The 12985-nt window shown below is 41.5% G+C and overlaps 1 protein-coding gene across 2 annotated transcripts in view; it reads right to left on the bottom strand.

The window, feature by feature from the left end:
• The window catches only part of VPS8 (VPS8 subunit of CORVET complex), a 154033-nt gene that overhangs the window by 129045 nt on the left and 12003 nt on the right, over window positions 1–12985 (bottom strand). For both annotated transcript variants that reach the window (XM_061636517.1, XM_061636518.1), the window contains exons 6-8: window positions 9422–9454; window positions 8348–8402; window positions 527–651 (exon numbers count right to left, since the gene is read on the bottom strand). In XM_061636517.1, coding sequence (XP_061492501.1) covers window positions 527–651; window positions 8348–8402; window positions 9422–9454 — 213 coding nt within the window. The remainder of the gene's footprint in view (window positions 1–526; window positions 652–8347; window positions 8403–9421; window positions 9455–12985) is intronic.

Here is a 12985-nt window from a genome sequence, read left to right as displayed (position 1 = left end):
TAATTATGGTAAAGAAACATTAGGATTATGCTAGTACAGACATGATGGTAAACTACAGTTATTATTAACAAGGAAAGGGAGAAGTGCATTTGCCAAGGGGGAAGGAAGCAAAGAGTGGGGAAGGCCACAAAATTCTGTTAATTGCCAGATCATACCTAAACTGTGCCAGTGTTTGTCTGCCAGCTTAAAAACAGAAGTTTCCTCTCACTAACTGAGCCAACATGACTGAGAAGGAGTTCTAAATCAGCTTACTCCCAATTTCCAAAATCATGGACGTGGCTATATCTATATACTTTGAGAGTTCTACTAGGAAGTAAAATGTAAAGTTTATTAATTGAATAAAATGGATGTAGAATTTTCTTCACTTGTCTCTAACAGTGGAGGTAGAACGTAGCCATCATAGCTAGCAGCCATGGATAATCTGCAATCCTTTGCACATCTATCTCGGAGCAAGTCCAATTGTACTCAGTGGGACTTACTTCTGAGTAAGCATGCATGTTATTGTGCTGCATGTCAGTATTATTACCTGTCCTTTTGCAAAGCCACACAGAAGCCTTGAACAATCATTGTTGATACTAAGAGCAGATATAGCCCCATACTGTGCTCCAACAGCAGTACTGCCCAAACAAAGCCGAAGAGCCTGGTTAGGATCTAAACAAAAAGCAGGTTTAGTTAACATATGGATACATAAACACAGATAAGCAGTTCAATCGTGGAAACATCTTGAATTGGGTCATTTTAGTTATCACATTTTCAGTCATTCCAACCATGATTTGGAAAACTGGCAACATACTGTGGACTCTCACCCTCCTTTTTCCTCCCTTTCCTGGTTTGCATAATCATAGTTACCCGTGACATTGGGCATAACACAGATATGATTCATCAAGAGCAGGAGATGAAAAAAGATTTTGTGGAGGGTGAAAGATGAGAAGCAACCAATTTTAGAGGTAAGACAATTTAAAATTCTAATGTTGAAGAGGGATGGCAACCAGTGAAGTCCACAAAACTGAGGAACAACATGTTAAAGGTTACAAAAAGGAAAAATAATAAGATAAAGAAATAAAAAATAAAAACAGGAAGAAGAGAGGACAGAGGCAGGCCAATGAGGTCAATAACCAATTCAAGAGAAAAAGAACAAACATTGTATTCTTTCTCTTGATAGTACTACACCTTAGAAATATAAGATAAAAATAGAGAAATGTAGAGTAGAATCAAAAATAATGCCTGGATTATGAGCTTGAGAAGAATAATAGAAGAGAAAAGAGAAAGACATGGAGGCAAGACTTAAGAATTTAGCCTTGCTGAGAAGTTTTCGTAGCAGCTGCCACATTTTCCTTCCAGAATGCCATGGAATAACACTGCAGTCAGGGAATATCATGGTCACAAACATGGTAGCAAGGCTGCTGAGAAGGGATGTCTGCTGTTTCCACTGCCATTCTCACAGACTATGTTAAAATAAATTTTAAAAATGAAAGGCGCAATGCTACTGGTCAAGGTAGGCAGCTCCCCCTCAACTCTCCCCCTCTACTGTTTGGAAGCCAGATTTCATATACACACAGATAACCAAACTAAAGATTTCAGTGATCCTCATTTATTTATTTATATTTATTTATTATTTCAATTTATATACCGCCCTTAGCGAAATAGCTCTCAGGGCGGTGAACAAACAAAATAAAATACAATATATCATAATAAAAATACAAAAACATATACAAACAAACAACGAAAAGCACAGCAAAAACAAAATAAATACTACAAAAATTAAAATACAGATTAAAAGATTTAAAAAGTTAAGAAGATTAAAATGCCTGGGAGCATAAAAAGGTCTTTACCTGGCGCCGAAAAGATGGAAGTGTAGGCGCCAGGCGTACCTCTTCGGGGAGGCTGTTCCACAACTCAGGGGCCACCACAGAAAAGGCCCTAGATCTCGTAACCACCCTCCGGGCTTCCCGATGGGTTGGTACCCGGAGGAGGGCCTTAGATTCTGAACGAAGTGAATGGGTAGGTTCATAGCGAGAGAGGCATTCCACAAGGTATTGAGGTCCCACGCCGTGTAAGGCTTTATAGGTCAAAACCAGCACCTTGAATCTCGCCCGGAAGCAAATAGGAAGCCAGTGCAGACGCGCCAGGACAGGTGTTATATGCGAAGACCGACTGGTCCTCGTCAATAATCTGGCAGCTGCGTTCTGCACCAGCTGAAGCTTCCGAACTGTCTTCAAGGGCAGCCCTACGTAGAGCGCATTACAGTAATCCAATCTTGAAGTTACCAGAGCGTGGACAACGGAGGCAAGGTCGTCCCTGTCCAGATAAGGGCGTAGTTGGGCTACCAGACGAAGATGGTAAAACGCATTCCGTGCCACCGAGGCCACTTGGGCCTCGAGAGACAAGGAAGAGTTGAGAAGAACCCCCAAACTACGTACCTGTTCTTTCAGGGGGAGTGTAACCCCATCCAGAACAGGGTAAGCATCCACCATCTGAGCAGGGAAGGCGTTCACCAACAATGTCTCGGTCTTGTCTGGATTGAGTCTCAGTTTATTAGCTCTCATCCAGTCCATTATCGCGGTCAGGCAACGGTTCAGCACATCAACAGTCTCACCTGAGGAAGATGAAAAGGAGAAATAGAGCTGCGTGTCATCAGCGTACTGATGGCAACGCACTCCAAAACTCCTGATGACCGCACCCAGCGGCTGCATGTAGATGTTGAAAAGCATGGGGGACAAGACCGATCCCTGGGGGACTCCACAATGGAGAGTCCATGGTGTCGAGTGATGTTCCCCAAGCACTACCTTCTGGTGACGATCCGCGAAGTAGGAGCGGAACCACTGCCAAGCAGTGCCCCCGACACCCAACTCCGCAAGTCTCCCCAGAAGGATACCATGGTCGATGGTATCAAACGCCGCTGAGAGATCAAGGAGAATCAACAGAGTCACACTCCCCCTGTCCCTCTCCCGACAAAGGTCATCATACAGGGCGACCAAGGCTGTTTCGGTGCCAAAACCGGGCCTGAAACCGGATTGAAACGGATCTAGATAATCGGTTTCATCCAAGAGCGCCTGGAGTTGGCTGGCAACCACCCGCTCCAAAACCTTGCCCAAAAAAGGGACATTCGCCACCGGTCTATAGTTATTCAGATTATCTGGGTCCAAGGAGGGTTTCTTTAAAAGAGGTCTCACTACTGCCTCCTTGAGGCTACCAGGGACTACTCCCTCCCTCAAGGAGACGTTAACCACTTCCTTGGCCCAACCGGTGGTCCCAGCCCTGCTAGCTTTCACTAGCCAAGATGGGCAAGGATCCGGAACAGACGTGGTTGCCCGAACCATTCCAAGCACCTTGTCCACTTCCTCGAGCTGCACCAACTGAAACTCATCCAATAAAGAAGGACAAGGCCGTGCTCCGGACACTTCAATGGAATCATCTGTCACAACATCAGAGTCAAGGTCCCTGCGGATACATGCGATCTTATCTTGAAAGTGTCCAGCAATTTCGTTGCAGCGGGTCTCAGATGTTTCCATAGTATCGTGGGGGCCAGAGTGTAAGAGCCCTCGCACGACTTTAAAAAGCTCCGCTGGGCGGCATAAAGATGATCTAATAGAGGCAGCAAAATAGAGCTTCTTTGCTGTCCTTACCGCTTTTGTATACAACTTATTGGTGGCACTTACCAAAGCATAGTTGTATCCACTGGGATCACTCATCTCAGTCCTAGCTTGTGTTATGACACACAGTCAGCTATTCAAATTTGAAGGCGGGGAATCAAAATTCCATTGGCTAACATGACTCCTTTATGTGACCTATTAGCTCTCTGGAACCTAGTCAGACTCTCTACCTGAACGTTACAGGTGTTCCAAGGTTACATGAGTGACGTCTCTTATCCATTTTCAGTACACAACATTTGCTTGTCCCAATGTGATCAAACTTGGGTTTATGCCCAAGTATTTTAAGCTTTTATGCCTGTATAAATGCCTTGCCCAAAAAATGTTTAACAATATCAGCTACATAATAGCCACTAAAAAAAAGGATGAAATTGGAGAGGGAATAAAACCACATATGCAGCTTCAAACGCTTTCGAAAAATAAAAAATATATAGACTGTTTGAACTTACAGAAAACCAACATCCAGAAAGGAAGAGACTGGAAAGTGAGGAAAGCTGAAAGAACTTCATGCTTTATTAGATTATTCAGTTTTCTATGAAGCAGAGCTCTAGATTACTTTTGAGGCATATAAATGGTGGTTTCAGTCCAAGCTACAGAAGCATCAAGTAATCAAAAGCCTATGGCAAAGGTCACACTAACAGTCTTACACGGCGTGGGACTGCAGTATCTTGTGGAACGCCTCTCCCGCTATGAACCGACCCGGTCACTTCGCTCAGCGTCTAAGGCCCTCCTCCGGGTACCAACCCATTGGGAAGCCCGGAGGACAGTTACTCAATCTAGGGCCTTTTCTGTAGTGGCCCCCGAATTGTGGAATAGCCTCCCCGAAGAAATACGCCTGGCGCCGACGCTTCTATCTTTTCGGCGCCAGGTTAAGACCTGGCTATGCTCCCAGGCATTTTAAAGCGTTTAATGTTATAATTTTAAATCTCTTTGTTTCAGTTTATTTATTGTGATATTTTGTATTTTTGTACTTTTAATCTTTTGTACACCGCCCAGAGAGCTATTCGCTATGGGCGGTTTAAAAATGAAATAAAATAAATAAATAAATAAATTTCGCACATGGGATTTTCTTTGAGCGCCCACTGGACAAGTCATTTCATGCTTTTCACCTAACTCGTGTTTTTAAGGCAAACATACACTTAACTTCATAGGCTACTGTATGCATTTAATACACTCAGATTCTCTCAATAAAAATGTGTAAAGCAGCCTCAAAGCCTTGTTAAAATGGAAGACAGTTAAGTTTAACCTAGCTTTACTGTTTTCCAATCTTCTGCTTCCCAGCAACCTGGAAACTTTCCCAAATATACCCATATTCCCCAAGTATACCTCCAAAACTGCATCCAAGGAAGGCCATAAAAAAAAGACAGACACCTGTTCCTTTTTTCTTCTTTCCCCATATATCAAGAAATATGTACTTAGGACCAGTGGAGGCAGGGCCTTCAGGACAAATGGGGCAATGCCCCACAAACTTCAGGCTGCTCTCAGCCAACCCCCACCTACCTTTCTTCTTAGAACCAGTCATGGGGTGGCTCTGCCTGTCACTGGTTCTGGCTCCACTTACTCTTGGTCTCTCTGCTTTCCACTTTCAATGGACATCAGCCACCACCACTTAGGACTTGACAGCCTGTCTCTTAATCCAAGCTCATGGTATAAATAGAGAATCACAGTATATAATGGAATGTCCAATTTTATTTTTAAAATCTGTAGTGCAGACATTTTCTACTAGTCCCACGTATTCTCACTAACATGGCCATTGCCCACAGAAATGCCTGAAGTTTCATTTTATGCCTCGTTTGCTTGCTTGCATGTTTAACAACTGTAGACAAGTCTTACGGTCCTCTCTCCCCTCCATATCAGGCTGCATAAATTCACAGTAAAATACAAGCTGGTTGACAGAAAGACGGCAGGCAGTACTTCCCTATGGTACAGGATGCTCTGCAACCTTGTGAATGCAGTGCCCAATGGAAGAATAAGTTTTTGATTTTTGTAATTATTAATAAAGAGTATTCAAAGGAATCAGAACCATTTACACTGTTACAATACAAAACACCACACATTAGAAATAAAATCCACAAAGCATAAGCCACACATGGCCATAACCACCACAGTTAGCATGTGCTTCAACAGTCAAATCATCCTTTCCCTACCCATTATTTCTCTGCTTCAAGTTGCACATACCCCATTTCCCCCCTCCCTTCGCAGGATTCTAACAATGCTTGCACAAAGATATATATAAAATGTATCTAGGCCTCAAATTATGGTTTATTATTCTTAAACGCATAAAGTAAATTATAAGTTGCAAAGACTCAAATCCATTCCACTGTAACACACAACAGCTATGCACAGAAGGATTTCCATAGGACACAATTGTGCCCTGCTTGCAACCCCCCACCCCCTGCTGTGAAGCAAGCATGCAGGCATTACAGGGAATGGGAGATCTATACACACCTCCCATATCCCTGTCCCACTTGTCCCCATTGCTTGGTCAAGTAACATAAGAGAAAGGTCACATTCCTGATCTGATAGGACTCCAGGTCCGTCAGCCTGAGCATGTCTAGTAGTCAGGGATGATGCGAGCTGGAGTCCAACTCCCATCTGGAGGGCCACAGCCTCCCCATCCCTGCTATAGACTCATTTAATTCAGTCGGACACTTGTACAGGCTATTAGGCTAAAATTATTTAACTGTAAGGATTTCCCAACCTCATTGTTTTAATCAGCCGTCGAGTTCTGGGGCACCCCGCCCCAACTTGTCAAAGCCTCCAGATATAGGAAGCAAGTCAACAAGAGGGATGGCCAAGTGGGAAGAAGAGGGAAAGCCAAGTGGGAAAAGCAGCTGCAGTAGCACCAGAGGCAGCAGGGCAGCCCACCATTGAAGGTAGCCAGTCCCCTTGAGCCAGAGAGAGGTTTGCTCAGGAGTTTGGGCCCTACTCATGAGCAATGCAAGGGATGCAGGAGGCAGGCATGAATGGAAATCTAAATATAGAAACAGAGGAAGGAAACTGTGGTTCTCTGGCCAGAGAAAAAATGGAGGAGCTGGGGAGGGGAAGTAACAACATATGAGTAACCTCATTCCCTCTGGCTGAGACCAAAGGGAGCCAAAGGATGGCCCACCAAGTGCTCCCACACTTATAACAGTATTAATTTAAATAATAAATTAAACATAAGACAAATAGTGTCTCCTCCACAGAAAGTGGCTGCCAGAAGGAGAATTTATAATATTATAATGAGCTACCACACTTTACACCAGGACTGGGGAACCTTTGGTGCTTCAGGCATTGCTGAACTACAGTACACATCAGCCCCAGCAAGCATGGCCAGGGATCATGGGAACTGTAGTTCAGTAACATCTGGAGGGCCAAAGGTTCCCCGCACACTTTTTCTTCACAACACAATCCAACCAAAGATCAACCCAGAGGTGCGCTTGATATGTACTAGAGACTGGGCTTTTATTGATGCAGATTCAGCCCTCTGGAATCAGGTACCAACAGAAATTAGACAGAAGAGCAAGCTCTTTCTGAGCTGTCTAAAAAACTAATTCCAGAACAGGAACATTGGATTCTACCAGTCACGTCTGCAATCCTATGCACAGATTGTCTGCAGTGATATCTCAACACACGGTAGGATTACTTTTAAGAATAGAATGTTGTTTTTATTTATTCATTCAATATATATCCTGCTCTTCCTCCCAAAGAAGCCCAGGGTGGCAGTGTTATTAATAAATCACAGTAATAAGTCTGTGTTGCAGTCCAAACAGCTGCCATGCCTACTCAATTTTGGCGGCTGTCATCTCTTCAACTAAAGATACAAGGCATGTTGCTACCAAAATTCTCTTACTGCTAAAGTCATCATGAACCTGTCTAGTTGGAGTACAAAACCTCTTGCCCAGAGTGGTAATCAAATCTACCTTGTATTAAAAGACAAAATATTTTTCTTTTGCAGAAGGGTCTCCCAGCATAGGGAATAGTTTCAGATTCTAAAGTACAGAGTTTTCCATAAGCCCCTGCATGCTATGCCAAAAAACTACTGTACATTATGAATATATGGTCCTGAACCTCAGTAATTAAGCAGTATATGAATACAGTAAATAAACAAAGAAAATAAACAAACTGTATTATTGTGGCACAGTTTAAAATATGGAGCTATTCATGCAAGTTACATGCACAATGCAACAGTACCTTTGCCTTCTCAGTCCATGAAGAAAAAAATTGAGAGAGAAAGAAAAGTCAGAAGTCAGTAGGGAAGAAGTAAAGGAGATAGAACCATATAATTACTTCCCATAAAATGTCGCTGTTCAGCAAGAGACCATCACAAATCAGTTTTTGCTGGGGGCAGGAACAGGTGAAATGCTTATCAATTTCTTTGTAACAAGAGGCAAAAATAGACACCACATTCGTCAAATGCTAGATACAGAAGAGTCAAGAGTCTTATTTGAACTTAATCATAATCCAGAAAGTCTACAAGTCAACATGTGCAACTATAACAGTTACAAAACATACAACATATTACTTACATTTAATATTTCCTAATAAGCCTACTGAATCACTGAACCAGATATATTGGTACTATTTATTTAACAAAATGCAGTTTATAAACTCCAGTATAATTTCATTTATACTGTTACACAGAATACTCCACAGAAATTAAATTCAAAGTGACTTTCTAAAGTTTAAACAGTTCAACAGGTAATCTTACTTACCAAATATCAGTGCTAGTCCATGCGATGTTCCCACTGCTATGAGACTTGATGCTGCCTAAACAAAGTAGGTGGGGGGGGAAAATATTGAGACACTTGAAAACAGACCAGACAATACGCAACTACCAATAACTGGTCTGAGATTGTTAATATTTTGAATCAACAAAATTTACAGTACCACCTAACACTAAAATGTTCAGCACCTATGGAGTAAGGTTTAAATATAAAGTCTCAGAAGTAGCAAAATCAGAGACACTTGCTGACACAGAGACTAAAGATTACCTCATGAGGAGTATTGACCCAAGTGATCTTATAATTGGAATAGGTAACTGGATGATTATTATTCATGCATATACTAGGTGGCAGTCTGGTTTCTTGTTTTTTCATTAAACCTACCCATTGGCCCGGTTCAGATGCACAAGCTTCTGGCACACGTGCTGTCCCTGCTCCAATGCCACTACGAGGAAGGAGATAGGAAGCTTTCACTTTCATTTTCAATTAACCACTGTTTAGCATGACATCCAAACTCTAAACTGTGGTTAATCTTAATTATGGTTTATTGAAATAAACCAACTTTATAAACCATGGTTTTAAGTTGGCTTGTTTCAGCAAACTATAGTTAAGGCTACACCCGGTTTGTCTAGGTAATGCCAAATTGCCGTTAGTTAAAAAATGAAATCAAGAGTTCCCCATTTTCTCCTCATGACTGTGGAGGAAAGAGGAGGGGAGACTGTATGAGCCCTAGGCTATTTCACATAATGGTAATCCATAGCAGCTTTGCATCCACTGTCGCTTATCATAGTTACTAAAAATTATTTTAATACTGCAAATTAATTGTATTCAGAGCTTTGGGTTCTTTGTTTTGTAATACAAGTTAATCACATCTTCTATTAACTCAATACAGTAACAGAAATAAAATAGTTTTGGAAAGAAAGAGGGTCTGCAAAAATATTGTACCCTGGAGTAAGGCAGACTGTGCTTGAAGAACTTCAGTACTGAATAAAATAAGAGGAGGAAACCAAACATTGTAAAATTAGTATAACTCACGAGCTATTCTAAAATTCTTCATATACTTACTATTGCAGTGGGCAAGCCAGCATCCACTTTGGCCTAAAAGATAAAATATATTACATAACCAACATCAATATAAATTTGAAACAAAAAATAATATTCATATGAGGTTTTCCAACTTGCCTTTTGAACTCCACCCCCTTTGGCTGGATCCTTGCTCTGCCTCCTTGACCTATACACTCCAGCCCTAGGACAGCAATTTTTAACTGAACCCATACTACCCATCTCCAGTGGTCACTACCAGCTATACATAATGTCCTAAATATAGCCACAGCCATGCAGCCAACAGCACTAGGAGATGCTCAAGAACAGCCATGCTCACTGATATACCTGCTGCTTATAGTTTGCCAATTTAGCAAGTCACTTTCATAGATCCTCATGGCACTTTGTTCACATTTTCAGATACATAGAAACATACAGACTAAAACTGTAACCATGTTGCTTAACACTCTACAGAAATTAATGTGTTGTCCACCGCTCTGAACTGAAATCAAATACAACATTCTCTTCTAGCCACAGCATCCCATCAGTATGTCCATGTGACTCTCTTTCTAGCTACATAATTTTCAATGAGCAATACTCGAGGGGTGGCTAACCTATGGCCCTCAAGATGCTGTTGAGAGTCCAACTCACATCAGCCTCAGCCAGCATGGTCAACCATCAGGAATGATGAGAGTTCAAGTCCAACAACATCTGGAGAACCACAGGCTAGCCAACCATAAGGAAGAGTCAATTTGAACAGTGTGCCCCAACACATTACAAAACAAGCAACCATCTCTGCCAAAGTCTGTAGTAGTAACTTCTACTACATATATTAGCCACTCCAACTAAAACATTAATAGGAATATGTGAAACTGCCCTATTGAGTCAGACCAGGGATAGGGAACCTCCAGCCTGCAGGGCAACCTTGGCCCATGAGGCCATTTTCCCCAAGCTACATCTGCCTGTCAATCAGCTGATGTCACTGAGTGACACCACCTGATGGGCAAGGGGTGGTGGAGTTAGAGGTTCAATCCTGCTGCTGCTACCTTACCAGTGTGTGAAGAAACCCTCCCATCCCCACTCCGCAGATCAACTTAAACAGGCCAGCAGCACCACCTATGTTATCTGACATCTACATGACCTCAGACAACCAGATATCAAAGTTGGCCAGTGGGATGGGTAGAGATAAAGATTAGGTCAGACAACTGATCCATCTAGACCAGCATTGTCTTCTCCAGAGATGGTGGTTCTCCAAGGAGTTAAACAGAAGCGCTTCCTAGCCCTGGTACTTTTACCCTGGAAATTTTTTTAAGGTTTATGCCAAGGCCTAACACTTGATTATACAGCCACAAGAGTGGCTGTATACTATAGCCAGCATGGATTTTTCGCATTCTGCAATGTTAAATTGAAAATGCCCCCCATGCCATTCTGCTGCTTCCTATAAACACACTTCAAAACAAAACCTTACAAAGCCTAGTGTCCTGAACTCAGAAATGCTTGCTGTTAGGAGATTCTACTCCCCTGACTGAGCTCCAGTGGCCTTAACAGTCAGCCCTTCTTCTAGGGATCACAGCTCTGTGAGGGGAATAGAGCATTTCCTAGCAACTCTGAGCACCCTTCACAAACTAACTCCCCAGGATTCTTTGGAGGAAGCCATGACTGTCTAAAGAATAAAGATCTGGTGTGGATGTAGCCAGGGATAGCTTTGGTTTAAATCTGGGTGGGAGACGACATGTGCCTGCTGTAGAATAAAAAGGTGGAGTAAACCCTTAAAAAAATGATATTGTTCACAATGTTTTTCTTTTGGAAAGAAAAGGGGCTTTCCCTGTGCCCAGTGCCCGCCCACCCAATCTCTTTTCCTCCCCCTCATCCCTATCCTTCATCCCCTTCTCTCCCCCTTCCCCTCCCCCCCAGCCCCTACCCCAAGCCAGTTTCACCTATCTTAAGTATGATTGTATAGGAGTAAATCCCACTGACCTCAAAAAACATACAAATGATCAAAACTGCCCTCCTCTCCTCCTCCCTCCTCTCCTCTCCCTTTTGCCCCTTCCCTCCCCCTTCCTTCACCTCTCCTTCCCCTCTCCTCCTCCATGGTCAGCTTTACCTGTTCTAAGCATGATTGCAGGGGAGTAAATCCCACTGAACTCAATAACTATGCAAATGGTCAATTCACTCTCAGCAAACTTGCACAGGATCCCATTTCTTGCCTCCCAGATTAAAAAACAGAGAAATTCACTAATAGGCAAAAAAACCCTTGCGGTTTAAGAACATACCTATAGCCAACAAATATTTCTATCAAACTTTAAAAACCAGGGAAATTGGGCAGTTATAGTGAATGCACCAGGGGAGCAGGAGACCTGACCTCCTGTCTGAGATATTGGACTGCCCTACACATTTGTCAAAATGCAAACACCATTTGGGTTGGTCTTTCATAGTCCAATCCACTTGCGTTGTAGCTTGGAAGAATTTGGTAACATGTGCCTCTGAGCATATGGTGAGTGGTAGCAACATCTGCCATCAGCCCAAATAATAGAAACAAGACGTGCTGTGCTGATCTTGTTTTAGCAGGGAGGAAACAACTATATTAAAATAGTTGATATTGTTCAGATAGTCACTTTAAATATGTTTGATTTACTTTGCAATTTTAGTGAAGTTTCCTATAGTAAATCATTTTCTTTTGCTTTTGTTTCTGTGAATATGTGAAGTACAGCAACACTTTGCAAAATTTACACTAAAAAAACCTCCAAAAATAATTGTGGAATAATGGCACTGACTATTCTGCAGAATAGTTTCCTTTTTTTTTTTTTTTACAATAATTTTTATTCAAATTTTCATAAAACAAACAAAACAAAATCATAAAACATTCAAAGACAAAAAACAAAACAAAACAAAAATGATTAAACAAAAAAATAAAATGTTGACTTCCCATTTGTCGCAGATCAGTTATAGGTCTACAATATATAACAATCCTGTCTCTTAAATTATATTATAAAATCACTTTCCTCCAGTAGTTATCTTAATTAATCATCAAATCTCATAGACATTACTTTATTCTTTCCACAAAAAGTCAAAGAGAGGTTTCAATTCTTTAAGAAATATATCTATCAATTTTTCTCCAAATAAACATGTCGATTAATCCATCTCATTAATAATAATAATAATCTTATTGTCATAACCATAGTCCAAATAAACATATCGATTAATCCATCTCATCAAATCTGTTAAGTCCAATAATTTCAATAGCCATTATTCCATTATCCATATTAATTCCATCTTCCATCTTCAATAGTCCTGTTAAGTCCAGTAATTTCAGTGTCCAATCTTCCATTATCAGTATTCCATAATAATCTTGCTGTCATAGCCATAGTCATATAATAAGAGTCTGATGGGAATTTCCTCTATCCCAAATATTTTCTTGCCATCGATTCTGAATAAGTTGCTGAAATATTGTTGTAAAGTCATATCTGTGTTCTTCTTTTTTACAAAATGCACTGGCTCATCTCTTGAGAGTTTTTCCATTGTCACATGGCTGCAGTTAATTCCATAGATTTTCTCTATATCAAGCTCCATCACGTCATTCCAGTCCAG

The sequence above is a fragment of the Rhineura floridana genome, chromosome 7, assembly GCF_030035675.1.
Source record: "Rhineura floridana isolate rRhiFlo1 chromosome 7, rRhiFlo1.hap2, whole genome shotgun sequence".
NCBI classification, from domain to species: Eukaryota; Metazoa; Chordata; class Lepidosauria; order Squamata; family Rhineuridae; genus Rhineura; species Rhineura floridana.
The sequence above is the reverse complement of the archived record's forward strand: the minus strand, read 5'-3'. Positions and strand labels throughout refer to the sequence as shown.